At 38.6% G+C, this 18599-nt stretch overlaps 1 protein-coding gene across 5 annotated transcripts in view; it reads left to right on the top strand.

The window, feature by feature from the left end:
- iqsec3a (IQ motif and Sec7 domain ArfGEF 3a) overlaps positions 1 to 18599 on the top strand; it is a 122914-nt gene that overhangs the window by 20555 nt on the left and 83760 nt on the right. For 4 of the 5 annotated variants that reach the window (XM_062064885.1, XM_062064884.1, XM_062064887.1 and 1 more), the window contains exon 2: positions 11167 to 11247. In XM_062064885.1, the coding sequence (XP_061920869.1) occupies positions 11167 to 11247 (81 nt within the window). Of the gene's footprint in view, positions 1 to 11022; positions 11084 to 11166; positions 11248 to 18599 lie in introns of those variants that run through there. The other variant, XM_062064889.1, reaches the window with a different exon arrangement.

Here is an 18599-nt window from a genome sequence, read left to right as displayed (position 1 = left end):
ATGTTTTAGCTGTGCATATGCTAACATTAGCCCTGTTAATAAGTGACTGCAAATGTGCCTCATGCACACACACATTCACACACCAACTGTAGTTGTAATGCAAGTATACCATTAAAAAATAGCTACTAAATCAAATAGAAGTTGCTCAATACTTGAGTAGTGTTTTTCCACTGAATACAAGCTCTCAAGTAGGGCTGCAACTAACGATTAATTTGGTAATCGATTAATCTGTCGATTATTGCTTCGATTAATCGATTAATAATCGGATAAAGGAGACAACATACTTTTTTTTTTTTAAATAAAAAAACAAACAAACAAAAAAACCTCTGCGCATGCGCATAGCATACATCCAACGAATCGATGACTAAATTAATTGGCAACTATTTTAATAATCGATTTTAATTCATTTAATCGATTAGTTGTTGCATCCCTACTCTCAAGTACTTATTTTTACTTTAGGAGTACAATGTTTGACTACTCTGACAATAATGTTTGTTGCACATTGTGCTCAAGTGAAGCCTACAGGCCTGAGGACATGTCAGGTGAGGTTAACTCCGCCAAGGATTACAATACCTCCGGCTGCTGGGCACCGCGGCTTCCCCTTTTGTAGTTCTTCGACACGCTCGACCAAGCTCCACAGTGATTTAGTAGATTGTTCACGACCAAAACCAACAAAGGATGCTCCTGATTGGCGCAGTGTTGTGATTGTACGCTTTATTTGTGTGCAACACTTTTTGGCAACTGCGCTGACGCTCATGTGCCACGAGGCGTTTCCCCCAGTTCTGATGTACGGTGTCAGTTTGATAGCCGACATCGGCGCAATACCCGGGGCCCGCCGCCAAGGCATCAGCGGCAGATGGCGGGCTCGTAACGCTGCGTCACAGCTATGACTGCGCCAGCTTCAGATGCCATGAAAACTGTGGGAATTGTTGTCTTCCCCGCATTGAGATTTTGTTTCCAGTATTTTGACCCATTGGACAATATGACCTTTCACCCCTCCTATTTTAAATCAACATCCTTTTTGCCTAGTCACGGGTAAATAGGAATCCTTGATAACTGGGACAACAATAAATCACTATTTTTTTTTTCATATTATTTTGCACTTGCACCACTCTTTTCTCTCAAAAAGGCATTTTCTTTTCTTTTTGAAGGAAACACTTGGAAGTCGGCGAGGAGCGTGTGCTTGTTTGATGTTGACGATGATGACATTTTTTGTTTGTATTTGAAAACATGACTTGGAAACTCAATGCAACGAAATGCAAAAACATGAAACGTGGAAAACAAGTGTGTACTTTTCGGATACGGACATTGTTTTGATTCATTTTCAATTTGATAAGGTTCTCCGAAGTTGTTACCAAACAATAGAAAATACTAGAAACAACTGCTGCATCTACAGGTATTGAGTATGGAAGTAGCAAACGTGTATCTCAATCTGTGCACATGTAATCCATTTTGTGTGCATGCGTACTAATTTGTGTGTCTGTATATCAATCTGAGCGTGCGTATTCAGATCTGCGTACGTGTGTTTTAAGTTGTCCGTCTGTCCCTAATCAGAAAGAACCTTCGATAGGCTGTCTACTTACATGTGACTTTTGCGACACTTCTGCCGTGTAAGATTTGAGCGAACGCATCCTGATTCGTTAAAGTGTAATACAATCTGTGTGTGCGTATCTGAGGTGGGCCTACATTTAATCAACCACGGAAGACACCAAGCAGTTCAAACCAATCAGAAACAACGTACGGCTGAGATGTGTGAAAGAGAGAGTACGCCAAGACCCGCCTTACGTTGTTTCTGATTGTTTTCAATTGTGTTGTGTCTTGCATGGTTGGTTAAATGTAGGCACAGTGGATTGATTGATTTGGTAGAATGTACACATGTTGATATTCATATGTTGTCATTTTTGTTTTGCTGTAATTAAAAATGTCTAGAACCGAAAAAGTTTTAGTGTGATGTACTTCAAATCGGTTAAAGATATTTAGTCCTGAAGGTACCCCCTTTGCCTAGGGCCCCCAAATACCTTGAAACAGGCCGGAAGTTATACTATTGTCAGGCTTGTCACTGACAGTTTGATTATGTTTTGGTTTTTCCTCTGTGTTTGCGTTTAATTTCCTGTCAGCGCTCTTATTTTGGTTCCTTTTCCTGCATGTCTGCCTGAGCGCTTGTTTACCTCACCTGTACCTAGGGATGATACTCGAAACCGGTTTTCCCGGTTGTTCAATAAGAAAATAACCGAGTCCTCGGACTCGAATCCCTTTTTGAGAACCGGTACCCGTTATCGAGACCACTATAGTAAAGAAAATAGTTGGTTCTTTATTTGAATCCCTCGGAACGAATCCCGTCCCGACCAGAAATGCTCCGTGTGACATTACAATAAATCAGTCACGTAGCTCAGTCATTAGGCGCAGATAGCGAAAGCAGGAAAACAATGGACGGGAAAAAGCGCTCCAAGGTGTAATAAAGTTAAAAACAAAAGGTATAATCCAATGAATAACTTTACTGAGAGATTTGAGCAGGGTACAAACTCATGAAGAACACTTTTACGACCCACCGGAAACATAGCAACCAGGCTAGCAACGCACCTCCTTTACGGCAGCTGGCGCAACGTTCTTAAAGCAACCGCAGCACATACATATATATATAACACATCTCCCTTTTTTAAATTTTGTTTTTCACACTGTATATGTGTTGTCTGTCTAATTATAAATAATGCAGACGAGGCGTGTTGGCTGAGTTCTTGACGTTTACTTTCACGGGTGACGACATGCAACAACACTTTTCGGGGCTACCGCACATGCTCGTCACTCCCGTTGCATGATGGGTAGTGTAGTTGTTATATTCCCTAGCTCATAACATCTTTCCCCCTATAAAGAAATAATGTTAACTCAATAAAGTGTATTTCTTTTTTTAGCTTTAACTTTTCATTTTTTAGCATTGTAACCACATTTGCAAACAACTTTTCTCTTCATAGAATTTTCTTTCTTTCTTTAAAGTGCAAAAATGTCAAAGCATCATAAACAGTTATGTCAAATAGCAGCAGAAGTGCACTTTTTGGAGAGCTGTATTATTTCCAGTTTTGTGCCCAAGGGACTGATTTTATTTAACACTATATTATTATTTATACACCTATAGTGATCACAGAGACAGGTTGTTTTTGTGTTACTGTATATATTTGTTTTTCTGAAAAATCCCTCTTAATATACTTTGGGTAACAACAGTCAATGTTTATTTATTTTATTTTATTTTTTTAGGGGGGTAACAGTCAATATTTATTTATTTATTAGATTAAATTGTTTTCTTATATAATAAAAGTGAGCTTTTGTTCAACCAAATATTGGTTTAACAAAATAATAACAACCTATCTGGACTCGATAAGAGAATCGATAAGGAATCGGTTCGATAAGAGGATTCGATAATAGACTCGAACTCGATAATTTCTTATCAAACATCATCCCTACCTGTTTAGACCTGCCTCGCCCTCCAGTCAGTGCTGGAGTATTGTTACCTGTTTGCTGTATGCTGTGGACTGTTTGCTGTATCATGTATGCTGATAGCTGTTTGTCTCCTAGTTCCTCGTTTCCTGTTTGCTGGTTCCTGGTTTGTGTTTTTCCTGCATTTTTTAGATTGATTGATTGATTGATTGATTGAAACTTTTATTAGTAAATTGCACAGTGAAGTACATATTCCGTACAATTGACCACTAAATGGTAACACCCGAATAAGTTTTTCAAATTGTTTAAGTCGGGGTCCACTTAAATTGATTCATGATACCGATATATACTATTTTCATAATACAGTCATCACACAAGATAATAATCAGAGTATATACAATGAATTGTGAATTGAATGAATTGAATTGGACATTAAAATCATGTCTTCCTGCATCAAGCCGGCCATCTCTGCATTTTGGTGTTTGTCACCAACACTTCCTGACAACTATAGTACAATATAAATACATACCTGGGCAAATTAAGGCCCAGGGGCCTAAGCTTTTCAATCCGGCCCGCCGGACATTCCCAAATAATTTCTTTAGATCTTTAAGATGGAAACTGTAGCTGCCATTATGAGATGCAGTGATGTTTTCAAATTACCGTAAGTCTTGAACTATACTAAGTATTTCAATGGTTGGAATCTGCGCTTTTGCATGATATACTAGTTTTTAGTGTTGTCCCGATACCAATATTTTGGTACCGGTGCGTCGATTGATTGGTTATGCCTATGGCTGCCCAGGAAGTGAAAAGCAAAGGGAGTTAAACAACTATTTCATCAGGTATTACGTTGAGAAATGTGTACTACTTCAATACAATATATGATCAATCTAAATATGATTTAAAAAAATACGACTATAATAATTTCACTTCACATATGGACGAGTTTGTGGCTGTTGCTCGCTAGCTGCTAATGCTAATCGTCCACATAGGCTAGCTTGGGTGTTTTTAATCACTGCTTACTAAACAATCCATACAATGAATGATATGAGAAGGTAGCAGCTGCATGTCAATTTGTCACAGAAGTATCATTTCATACCATTCCCTATAATTTAGCTCAATTAATTGTATTTACCAATGCTATCATCCCAGAAGATAGTCCAAGTGTACCTAATGAAGTGTCGTGCTAGTTTAGTGTAAGAGTGTCGACCTTGAACCCAGACAAAGTGTAATTTTCCCTTCCATACTGTCTTTGTGCTGCTTTTTTAGGACATAAAATACATTTTCTTTCTCCTTGGTTCCTTGAGGGAAAAGTGCTCTTTGTCCATCAGCTTCTTGCAAAAAGCCAGCAATAAGTCTCTCGGGAGTTTCCCTGGTGCTGACGTAAACCTTTCAAGGAGCTTTTTTTTTTTTTTTTTAATGTCTGTCTTTTTGTGTGTGCGTGTGTGTGTGTGTGTGCGTACGTGTGTTGCTTTAAAACTAGACTGAGAAATTGAATTGAAGCTTCACTCTAAAACATTTGGAGTGCCCTCACTGATTAAGCAGTGCTTTTAGCCATATTGCCATTGGAGATTGACATAATGCATGCAATAAAGGGGCAAGACGAAATTAATCTTGCAGACGTTTGATGACGTTTTCATTGATGTCTAATAACTTTGGTAATTGCCGTTTCAGCAGCAGACAAATATAGAAGCAGGTTCCTTTTTAGTGTGTCCTTGTCCTTAAGGGGTGTTATGCATCAGCGGGGTGTTATTGATAGGTGCAAACACATTAGTTTGTGCAAGAATGGACCCCCCACACTATCCACTCTACCCTGCAAACAGGAGCGTGGAAGAGTTTCAAAAGGGTGGCATTAGACAGTTTGTAGGAAGTTCAAATGGAGACAAAATGCATCATTAAATGCATTGAGACAGTAAAGGAAATTCATTTGTGCACAATGTGATTCATTCATGCATTTTTGCACTTCAAGGATGGACGATGGTAACCGTTCAGTGCTTAAAAGGTAAAACAGAGTTCATTCTATTTCAAGCCCACAAGGCTTTAACATTTTGAGATGATTTCTCCCCTAACATAGATAACGCTTCCTAAACAAGTACACCCCACTCAATTACGGTATGATAATCTTAAACAAAAATATCACGGTTTCACGGTTTGGTATCAGAATTACACCTCTAAAATGTGTTATTTTGAAAAGACGAGAAAAATATATATTTTTCGTTTAAACAGTAATTTTCAAAAAAGGTAATAAATAACTGAATTCTTTGTAAGTAAATAATAGTAAATGAAGTGCCGCTCTTAATGCAGTTTACTGTTGCTAAACCTACAACTCAAATAAATAATAATAAATAAATACATACCGGTAGGTGAGACTATTGAACTGTAAGTGCGTAAGGGTAAGCAAATCAAGTGCTTCTTGTTATCCTACCTGTAGTGGCTTGTCATAAACTTCTGTAGTAGAATTTCTGACCTTTGACCTATATTGCATGTCTAATGGGAATGTACGCTCATTTGATTTCTTTCCTATTCTGTGCCAGTGGGACAAAAGTGAATGTTAAGTCGTGCCAACCTGTCTACAGAATGTGTTGACTGTCTAAAGGATTCGAGTTGTTATGGAACAGATAGGGAAAAGATAAAAGACATTGACGCACTCGATAAGGAACGATGACGCACAAAAGACATAAAAAATGGCAGAAGACCGGAACTAGGCAGTGATTTTGGCTTGTGTGTGTCTTGTTGGCTCCGGAGTAACTTGTGGTTTGTCTGCACGGCCAACTCAATTCAACCTGCACTTCTGATAATGGGTAAATAAATTTGTTGTACTAAACTACTTTTGTTGCCTGCTTAAGCTTCGGACAATCCACTACACCTGCAAATAAACATGGTGTCAATTCTTCACTCATTTGTACCAACTACTCTGCAAATATACTGCGAGACGGGGGGAAACATTGAGATTCGACACATCAAACCTTATCAGCTACCTGAAATATAAGTATCGCTACGGAAACCATTTGAAAGCCAACGGAGACACCAAAACTTTGACAAAGACTGAATCATACAAAAAGTGGGTGTACAAATACCAAGGTATCACTGTACCCAAATAGCGTATAATTATGCCTTGTAGTGGCAACAAGAAACATTAATTATTGATTTTTTTAAAAGACACTTCTCGGTAAGATTTTAATTTAGAGGAACTGCACTTTTTTTTTTTAATTTGCCTATCCTTCACAATCATTATGAGAGACGAGAAGACAAAAGTTTTTTTTTTTTTTCATTCTAATATGTAAAAATTGTCTGGTTCTAGGTAGCTAGCAATGCAGCTAGTGGAGCAATTAATTCTACCTTTAAATCACTTTAAAAATGCATTCAAAAAATACTTCATTTACGTTCCGTAACCTGTATAATAACCAAACTGTAGCGACATTGTTATTGTAAGAGTGAACACTGAGGAACTATTTTTCTAGAGTAGTAACACATCGTCATGCTTCGGTATTAACCGTAAAAGCTAACTACGGCGAGAGATAAGCTTGCTTCTTCAAAAACACGAAATGCGTTTGTAATGCACAACACAATGCGATAAGACACCAATCTGTACTGACTGAAAAACATGAACAATCATATTACAGTATCTGTAAAGTATAATCCTACATTTCATATTTAGTTTGTACACAGCTAGCCAGACAGCATATGCTGTATCATGATCAGTATAAAGTGTGACTCACTCGATGGACAGTTGTCTCTTTGGTCCGGCTACCCGGGAATGTTTTTTCTGGTTTATTTGGGGTAAGCACGCAATTTATGTCGAAATAGCTTGTCTCCAAATTCCACATTTGCAGCTTCGTGTCACGCCGACCTCACTCAATCGCAGGGGTGTCAAACTTATTTTAGCTCAGAGGTTGAATGGAGGAAAACTATTCCCACGTGAGCCAAACTGGTAAAATCATGGCATTAATACTTAGAAATAAAGACAATTTCAGATTGTTTTCTTTTTCTTACTTTAGCCAAACTTAGAACAAGCACATTCTGAAAATGTACATATTTGAAATAATCCTATTGGCAAAACACTTCAAATTCGTTGAAAATTCTGAGGAAAAAATTGGTGCAGATTCAAAAACATCAAGAAGAGCACAATTGAACTTAGACTTTTTCTCAGTGTTTTTACTAATCCATTAAACTGTTTAGCATTCTCATGTTGGCAGTTCACCATTAAAGAAAGTGTTTCCTCAAACCACCTCATTGGTGACATCTGCAACTGCCACAACACATTAATTTTCCGTCATTCAAATATTACAATTATGACATGAACAAAACAATTATTAAAATGACTCCTTAGCCGAAATCAAGGTAACATAACTACAAACTTAATACATGTGTACATAGTAGATTTAAGCATAAAATAAAATAGAACAAACACCACAAATGTAGAACCACACATTTTTACAATAGAGTTCAGGCTGTGCATTGTGCATTCAACCAATTGCTAACTACAAAGATGGTGTTAATGTTGACTTAAGTCTTTGCATCTTACCGTTTTGTTATTTTATCCGTTGAGTGGATAATTTACAATGAAAGAAGGTATTGTGCTTCGATGCTGCACGCTGCCGCCATCTGCTGCCAGCCACAACAGGAGCAGCTGATTGCTTGCACATGCGTTGATTGGAGTAGTGGCAGCCAATCCAGAGGACGCTTAAAGTCAGCTGATACATCATCTTTGAACACTGTCATGTGTGACGTTGGTTACACTTGAATTGCTATTGCGACATCCAGTGGACACATATAGAACAGCAGTTGCTTTCATAAAAAAAATCCAGCTAATTTTTATATTTAGCAAACTGATCTTGCAGGCTACGGGCTGGATTAAACCTGTTTGCAGGTCTGATACGGCCCATGGCTCTATTGGCTTCCGTCTGCTCCAACGTCTCACCCTCTTCTCTGTGCTGGCTTCTAGAAGCAGCAGTTGTATATTTAGCTTCAAAAATATAAGATTGTGACTCCTTAGTTGTCCAAAAATAGTCGTCTTCGATGCCAGTTACAAAGTCTGCCATGATTACAACACACAATAGTTTTGTTTCTGGAAGTAGGAACACACATGTTGCCAGAAGTCAGATGTGCGTTGCTATGGAAACAAAAATCAATGCGTGTAAGAAGTCAGCCCCGGAAATGATTAAAATGATCAAAATACGGTAAATATTGTACATATTACATATTGTTTTGAACATGTCTGTTACTACATTATATATAGACTTGCATCGTGTATACAAAACGTTGATGGAGGGTTTTGAATTTGTCTTAGCGGGCTTTGAAGGCTAGAACGGTGACTCCCATTACGGTGACTCCCATTAGCTGCATCTTTCAAGCGTTTTTTTGATCATCTATAAAAATCCTAATAAAAAAAATATATGTGTTCTTATCTCTCATAATGAATGTGAACCATAGGCAAAATTTAAAAAAAAAAAAGGTGCAATTCCCCTTTAAAATAAAATCTCAACATGTTTCGGAGCGCTCGACTTGTCCATGAGAGAGTTTTGTAGGGATTTGAATCTTACAACAACTCATGATTTAATTCAATTCCGATTCTTAGAGTGACGATTTGATTCAGAATTGATTATTGATTCATCATGAATCTTGATTCAAAATTGATTTGGCAATACATTAAAGTATTTGGTACAAAGGTGTCACGGCTGGTTACACCAGTTGTTAGTGTTCTCCGGTGTTTTGTGTTAGTTCCTGTCCTGTGCTTCTATTTTGGCGGTGCTTCCGGTTTTGTTGGTGTTTTCCTGTTGCTGCTTCACTTGTGTCCCAGGGCCTTTCCCCTCACCTGTTTTCTGTTTACAATCAAGACTATTTAAGTTGATCTTTTTTCTACCTTCTTTGTCGGGACATTGTTGATGATGTTGTTTTCGTTTCACTGGACTACAGAGGAGCCTTTGATGCTAGGCCTGCAGCAGCACACTACCTGAAGGATTTCAAATTTCCTCTTTTTAATTATACTGTATTGACAGTATTAAAGGACATTTGTAGTGGTTTTCAATTTGTAATACTGCGCTATATCTTATAACCGGTAACCGGCTCATGCCTACATTCAATCTAGGTAAACTCAAACATTAGTGTGTACAATTATTTAAAGGCCTATAGCAGATCCATTCTATGTGTCATACTTGATCATTTCGCGATATTGCCATATTTTTGCTGAAAGGATTTAGTAGAGAACATCAGCGATAAAGTTCGCAACTTTTGGTCGCTGATAAAAATAGCCTTGCCTGTACCGGAAGTAGCGTGACGTCACAGGTTGTGGAGCTCCTCACATCTGCACATTGTTTACAATCATGGCCACAAGCAGCGAGAGCGATTCGGCCTGAGAAAGCTACGATTTCCCCATTAATTTGAGCGAGGATGAAAGATTTGTGGGTGAGGAAAGTGAGAGTGAAGGACTAGAGGGCAGTGGAAGCGATTCAGGTAGGGAAGATGCTGTGAGAGGCGGGTGGGACCTGATATTCAGCTGGGAATGACTAAAACAGTAAATAAACACAAGACATATATATACTCTATTAGCCACAACACAACCAGGCTTATATTTAATATGCCACGAATTAATCCCGCATAACAAACACCTCCCCCCTCCCGTCCATATAACCCGCCAATACAAATCAAACACCCACACAACACACTCAATCCCACAGCCCAAAGTACCGTTCACCTCGCCAAAGTTCATACAGCACATATATTTCCCCAAAGTTACGTACGTGACATGCACATAGCGGCACGCACGTACGGGCAACCGGTCAAATCTTTAAAAGCCGCAGCTGCGTACTCACTGTAGCGTGTATCCAACTCAAAGTCCTCCTGGTAAGAGTCTCTGTTGTCCCAGTTCCCCACAGGCCAATGTGTATCCAACTCAAAGTCCTCCTGGTAAGAGTCTCTGTTGTCCCAGTTCCCCACAGGCCAATGGTAAAGCTTGACTGTCATCGTTCGGGAATGTAAACAATGAAATACGACGTAGCCGCTACGTGTTTGTGTTGCTGCAGCCGGCCGCTAATACACCGCTTCCCACCTACAGCTTTCTTCTTTGCTATCTCCATTGTTCATTAAACAAATTGCAAAAGATTCACCAACACAGATGACCAGAATACTGTGGAATTTTGCGATGAAAACAGACGACTTAATAGCTGACCACAACGCTGTCCCAAAATGTCCGTTACAATCCGTGACGTCACGCGCAAACATCATCATACCGAGACGTTTTCAGCAGGATATTTCGTGGGAAATTCCAAATTGCACTTTACTAATCTAACCCGGCCGTATTGGCATGTGTTACAATGTTAAGATTTCATCATTGATATATAAACTATCAGACTGCATGGTCGGTAGTAGTGGGTTTCAGTACGTGTTGTATCATTTTCAAGTGCTTGGGTTGAGAGAGGTGTGCTTCACGTCATAGGAATCTAGTGTTGTTGTCATTTAGCGATGTATAAAAGAAATACAAACAGAATATCAAAGTAAAACACTGACAGAATGTAGCTACTGTTTGTTTAGCGGGTAACACCACTGCTACGTTTCCTTATTCTCTGGCAGACCAGTTGCAAATGAGCTTTGTTTAGAAAATGCAACCTAACAGTTATTTGTGGCAGTCCCAATTCACTGACGGCAGGCCACCATAAATGTATGGTTAACACTGATCATTGTCTTGTTTTCCTCCTGGGATGAAGTTTCTCAACCTGTGTCTGTCTCTTCTTTCCCCCCCAGCAACCAAACCGTGCTCCATCAGTTCTGTTGCCCGGCCCCGGACGCCCCGGAGGGTGAGGTCTCGTCCGCCTGCGTGCCCAGGTAAGATGATACGCCGCTGTGTTGTGTTGCACCACGTGCAACGGTCTAAAATGTATGTTCCTTGTGTTTGTAGCTAAGTTACATGTCCTGTTGACAGCTTTAAAGGACACGACTACCCCAGCAGTGTCACCTCTATTGAAGTGGTTTGTAAAAAGCAGCCATTGAAGTCATTTTAACGATAGTATGCCGCTTTTGACGTGCTAAAATGCTAATCAAGCCAAAAACCCAATGATACTTTGTCACTTTTCCCCCACTATTAACATCCAATGGCTTAAGTGGAATGTGCAAATCAACATTTAAGCAGTGAATCTTTTTAGCTCGGACATTTCAAGTTAAATCCACCACCCTAAAATTAGCTTTCTCAAGCCCTTTGTCAATACAGTAAATGTATTCATCTTTCCAAAGAGCATCGATAACAATTAGGCCATCTGCACCAAAAGGGTGCTTCATTGTTTTATCTTGCCTCGATTCTCAGAGCTAGTAGATAAGTAGTATTCTGGTGGTTGCGTGTTAAGCTAACATGCTAACATGCTGAAGCAAACCACGTCAAAGCAGGACTCTTCTGGGGCGGAAACGGAGAGTAGCTTTTTTTTGTTGTTGTTGGTTTTGGGTCACATCTTTTTTTTTTTCCTTTTGTATTTTGACACCAAAAAGCTGTATTATTGTTGATTTCCGCCTTGTTGTCCGTGACTTCACGCGGCATCATCGCATCCACATGACAGCCCCACCACCCACCCCCTTCTTCCACCTCATCTCGTCCATCATCGTCCATGCTCACGCAATGCGGGCCTTGTCTGTCCACTGTGGTCACATCAGACTGTGAGACTCTTTTCTTTTTTTTTTCCTTTTAAACCACCAGAATTGTATTATTATAAAGCATTGATGTGTGTACTGTTTGTAAGGTCTTTCATGCTGGAACGTAGTGAGCACATTTAATGCATCTGTGTTCATGTGGGGGGACACAAAAAAAAATGTTGCAAAATCATGTCGCATGCTTTTTTTGCTTGGCAGTGACTAGAATGTAGCTCCTTGTCTTATTTGTGTATGTGTGTGTGTGCGTGTGTGTGTGTGTGTGTGTGTGTGTGTGCGTGTGTGAGCAGCAATTCATCAGGCATATACTTTATATATTACAAGATACAAAAGGAACCATATCTTTATTTAAACTTCAGCAAAAGCCTTTTACAAATGTAATATGCTCTTCAGTATAATACAGTGGTACCTCGCTTTTCGGTAGCAATCCGGTCCAAATGGTCCGACAAAAATCGAATCACATGAAAACCAAACCATTTTTGGTCATAACAAATGATGCAGACCCAATGAGTCTGTTTTAGACGCCCAAAAATAATAAAACAAGACGCTTTTTTATAATGAACTAGAAAGCACAGACCTACGCTAAACCCTAACTCCCAATTGTAAAAAAGTCCTGAATTACGGATCAGCACAAAAATGTCACTTGTTCTGTATTGTGTATCCCATTTCCACAATTGTAGATCTACCCATAACCTTTTGAGCTATTTATAGTAGAATGAGAGAAACCGACTGAAGTAGGGTTGAACGGTATACGGTATGTATTAGTATAGTACCGCGACTCTAATGAATCATATTCGGTACTATACTGCCTCTGAAAAGTCAATATTACTATGATTACGTCGATATTTTTTGACATCACATCTTTCATTTAAAAAAAAAAAAAATATTATATTTATAAACTCAGGCAGTATGTCCCTTTGAATATAACCAATGTATGATCCTGTAACGACTTGGTATCGGATTGATACCCAAATTTTTGGTATCATCCAAAACTAATGTAAAGTATCAAACAACAGAAGAATAAGTGATTATTACATTTTAACAGAAGTGTAGATGGAACATGTTAAAAAATAAAGTAAGCAGATATTAACAGTAAATGAACAAGTAGATTAATAATTCATTTTCTACCTCCTTTATAATTTTGACAAAATAATAGAATGGAAAATGACACAATATGTTACTGCATATGTCAGCAGACTAAATTAGGTGCCTTTGTTTGCTTACTTACTAATAAAAGACAAGTTGTCTAGTATGTTCACTATTTCATTTAAGGACAAACTTGCAATAAAAAACATATGTTTAACGTACCCAAGATTTTTTGTTAAAATAAAGCTAATAATGCAATTTTTGTGGTCCCCTTTATTTACAAAAGTACCGAAAAGTATCAAAATAATTTTGGTATCGGGACAACACTAGAGTGAAGCCTCTTGTCATTCATCCACTGTCTTTGTCTCTGTGGGTGGAGGCGGAGCCACAAGTATAAATACACAGAAGTTGAAGCTCTTAACCTGGATGTAAGGTAACGTATTAAAATGATCCGGATCAGCCCCAAAATGTCCCTTGTTCCTCATACCATTTCTAACATTCCTGAAAGTTTTAAGGGAAATCCGCCCATAATTTTTTAGAGCTGTCCACAGCAGAACGAAAAAAACATAGTAAACATAGTTGTCCGTCTCCACTGGGGTTGCACGGTATACCGCGGTACTAAGGAATTAAAAACGGTACCATACTGCTTCTGAAAAATACCGGTACTTTTTTTTTTACATTGTGACATTGCTGGTAAAACGAGCAAGAAGCTCATGATAGGCAACGCACACCCACAGAGTACTTACAAGCATAACAGTGTGGAGACAAAAGAGGGAGAATGGATGTATTTTGGCTTCAAAACTAACGAAAAAGGTGAAGCTACAAGCACTGACGCGCCACTGTGTGACAGGTGCTTTAACGCCAGTCGGCGGTGTTTTAGCTACTTTTAAATCACTAATCCTTGCCTTCATGGTAACAAATAAGCTATTTTTCTTACAAGTATCATCCCTGCAGGATGAGGAATAGCTAATATGCTTCACTACACACCGTAGAAGGATACAATAGCTAACCACGAAAGCCGGCGCTCCTGAATGTAAATAAATGCCATGGGTGGATCTACACAGCCCATCGACTGTAACAAGTAGAAAAGCCATATATAATGGATACTACAATGATACCATTTATATTTTTTATTATCAAAAATGATTTTGTAATTTTGTTGTTTATAAACCCAGGAAATACATCCTTAGACACGGGAGAACTATAAGTATGACCAATGTATAACCCTGCTGTAACTACTTGGTATTGGATTGATACCAGGATTTGTAGTACCGTATTTTTCGGATTATAAATCGTTCCGGAGTATACGTCGCACCGGCTTATTTGATAAAATCCAAACCAAGAATAGACATTTGAAAGGCAATTTAAAATAAATAAAGAATAGTGAACAACAGGCTAAATAAGTGTACTGTACGTTATATGAGGCATAAATAACCAACTGAGAACGTACCTGGTATGTTAACGTAACATATTATGGTAAGAGTCATTCAAATAACTATAACATATAGAACATGCTATACATTTACTAAACAATCCGTCACTCCTGATCACTAAATCCAATGAAATCTTCTTCCTCGTTGTCGCTCCTGGTATGCGCCGCTAGCATCCTTTCTGTCTGCTGCTCGATCGCCGTTTTCTACTGCATATTTCACTACGTCCATCTTGTAATCTGCAGTATATGATTTCCTTTTCTGTGCCATTTTAGTTCAGCCCTTCTCAGTTTTTATAAGTTACCGCCAATGTTGATGTGATCCAATTTAATAGCTACGGCAGTAGCATATAGCATATAGCAGTTAGCATCCCATGACCCACAATGCACTTCTGCCATAACCCTCCCCCGCCGAATTGTTATTGGTTGACCTGTGAGTGACGATTGCTGACATTTTGCTTCGTCTCTTCCGTGAATTAGATAAATAATATTATTTTATATTTTATGGTAATGTGTTAATCATTTCACACATAAATTGCTCCGGAGTATATTTAGCACCCACGGCCAAACTATGAAAAAAACTGCGACATATAATCCGAAAAATACGGTATCACCCAAATCCTATGTAAAGTATCAAACAACACAAGAATAAGTGCTCATTACATTTGAACTAAGGTTAAAACAGAAAGTAAGCAGATATTTACATTAAATGAACAAATAGATTAATAATAAAGTTCTACCGCTTGTACCTCACAAAATAATGCAATGGGGAATGACACAATATGTTACTGCATACATCAGCAGCCAAATTAGGAGCCTCTGTTTACTTACTTACTGCTAAAAGAGGCGTTTTCTAATACCTGGATTGCAATAAGAAACGTATGTTTAATGTACAGTATTATTTTTTTGTTTAAATTAAGCCAAAAATGGCCAATTTTTGTGGTCCCTTTTATTTTAAAAAGTATCAAAGCATCGAATCACATTTTGGTACCGGTACTGCTAAATGGGTTATACTTGTATAGCGCTTTTCTACACTCTCCCAACTGCGCCATGCCGTCCCCAATATATATATATATATATATATATATATATATATATATATATATATATATATATATATATATATATATATATATAAAATACCAAAATATTAGGATCAGGACAACTGATCTAGCATATACACAGGTAATGTATCTAATGCTTCATGCGGAGGTAATGACTATAGTTTTACATTCAGAAAATAATGCAAAATACATATAAATGACTAATGAAATCGGTAAATAAATACTTAAATTGTATTACATTTATTATGTAATAATTCTGATGTCATACCAATACATCTGTGCTGTAGGTGGGTAAGGGCGAGCAAATCAAGCGCTTCTTTTTCTTCGACCTCCGACGACTTGTCATAAATTTCCCCTGTCTGAGACAGTTGTAAACAAACATGCATGGCGTCAATTCTTCACTCATTTGCACCAAATGTTCGGCAAGACGGGGAAAAAAAACATTGAGATTTAACACATCAAAACTTATCAGCCACATGAAATATAAGCATCCCTAAGGCAATCATTTGAAAGCCAACAGAGACGCCTGCTGTTGAAGAAAATGCCCTGTAGCCAGCTGCAAAAAAGGCATGCACACACTGCAGTTGAATCTCAATTTGAAAAATAATAGATAAAAATAAGTTATGGTTATTGGTCTTTAGGAAACAGAAATTATCTGTATTGGTATCGGCTTGAATAAAGTATTGTGCATCCCTAAATGTAATAGTTTCTCACCTTCTTTATCAAAGTACTGGCACTCGAAATCTTTGTTGGCCCAATGGGTGCTTAATTTGAGGTCGTACGCGATAAAAGTATCACAGACATAAAATGGTATGTGGGCAAACGGACTAGATTGTTACGCCGACATGTAATTTTTACGCAACGGTATTACCCGTCAAATGTCCGCTTTGCACACAGAATCCGACTCATTGATGTTCACAGTTGGAGTGATTCGATGTCAGAGCATCATGGCAAGCTCGGCGTTTCAAGCTCATTCTTTCCAGAAAGTAATATGAAGGGCGTTTAAAAGAGCAGGAATTTGAAAAGTGAGCAAGGAAAGGTGTTGCCTCTCATGGGAAAGAAGGAATCTAATGCTTAGTCAGCTTGTCAAAGACAACGGTGGCACTACAGGCACCATGACGCAAAATCTGTGCGCAAAGGTCAAACTGAGCTTTTTGGTTTGTGTATGAAGAAATGTATGACATTATCTCATTTTTTTAAATCTTATTTAACAACATAACATACGTTATTGGATTGATTTTGTGCAGCGTTGGACGCCCGTGCCTCTTATAACACTTTAAAAAAGCATTCATGGTGTTTCCTGGGCTTCGTTTAAATGTGATGAATTTTTGTACGTCTGATGTAGCACTACCGTATTTTTCGGAGTATAAGTCGCTCCGGAGTATACGTCGCTCCGGAGTATAAGTCGCTCCGGAGTATAAGTCTCACCGGCCGAAAATGCATAATAAAGAAGGAAAAAAACACATATAAGTCGCACTGGAGTATAAGTCGCATTTTTTGGGGAAATGTATTTGATAAAACCCAACACCAAGAATAGACATTTGAAAGGCAATTTAAAATAAATAAAGAATAGTGAACAACAGGCTGAATAAGTGTACGTTATATGACGCATAAATAACCAACTGAGAACGTGCCTGGTATGTTAACGTAACATATTATGGTAAGAGTCATTCAAATAACTATAACATATAGAACATGCTATACGTTTACCAAACAATCTGTCACTCCTAATCGCTAAATCCAATGAAATCTTATACGTCTAGTCTCTTACGTGAATGAGCTAAATAATATTATTTGATATTTTACGGTAATGTGTTAATCATTTCACACATAAGTCGCTCCTGAGTATAAGGCGCACCCCCAACCAAACTTTGAAAAAAACTGCGACTTATAGTCCGAAAAATACGGTATATTGATGAACAAATAAATGCACTGTAAAAAAAAAAGTCAGTATTTTTTACGTGAAAAAATGGCAGCTCAGTCGCCAGAACTTAACCATGAAAATAAAAGTGGTACCGTTTTTCTATTGACTGTAATTCTGTGGAAAAACTACTGTAACTTTTACAGGACAATTCTGGCGACTGAGCAAAGTTTTTTTTTCTTCTGGTTTTCGTTAATAATGTATGAACAAGTCAGGTTATGCCATTTGCTGCGTGGAGTTGGAATAACAAGACAGTCCCGACATAATGTGTTGGTGAGCGAGGGCAGACACGCCAATTTTAAAAATAAGTAAACAGATTAAAAGAAAATAATCTGCGGCGGCGGTTTAAATTTAATTGTGGCTGGCAGCCAAAAATAAATGAATGTCTAGGGAATATTTGTGTTGGTCTGTCAGGGTAATGCTTGCAATAAATTGCATTCCGTCCCCACCTTTTCGCCGCGTGACTTCACATTTGCTCTTATTTCCCCGTGTGGCTGTTGGCTACAGTCCTCGGCGCCGCTGCCTCAGCAGGGAGGCGGCGACCTTGTCGGCACGGCAAGAAGGGCACAGCGAGGGAGGATGTGCACTTTAATCCTGACATGATATACGCCTCCTGATTGTACACATCGTTGCCTTTCAAATCAGCTCCCCTGCTGGCGTTTTCCTATTGGCTCGTCAGCTCTGTCCCCCCAACCAATCAGGAGAGGAGAGGATATGAGATAATGGTGGCGTCGTCTTCCTCCTTCAGCTGTTTACAAATGTCCACCGGCTGCCTGTGTTAGCCTAAATTCTGATTGAAATCGGGAAGCAATTGCTTGGAGTCGATATTAATTAGCAACTAATTGGCGGTGACCCTGACAAACTTGTGCAGGAATAAAGAAAAGTAGACTTCATGTCATGTGAGGATAGCACAGCTTGACTCTGTGCTGACGTAAACAGAAAGAGGAGAGAAAGAGTTGATTATTATTATTACAGAGGAGGTTTCAAAGATGCGCAACATTTTTGATGACCCTGCTCCAGCATCTCCGTGCGTGCATATGCA

The sequence above is a fragment of the Entelurus aequoreus genome, linkage group LG12 (assembly GCF_033978785.1).
Source record: "Entelurus aequoreus isolate RoL-2023_Sb linkage group LG12, RoL_Eaeq_v1.1, whole genome shotgun sequence".
Classification (NCBI taxonomy): Eukaryota; Metazoa; Chordata; class Actinopteri; order Syngnathiformes; family Syngnathidae; genus Entelurus; species Entelurus aequoreus.
The sequence above is the reverse complement of the archived record's forward strand: the minus strand, read 5'-3'. Positions and strand labels throughout refer to the sequence as shown.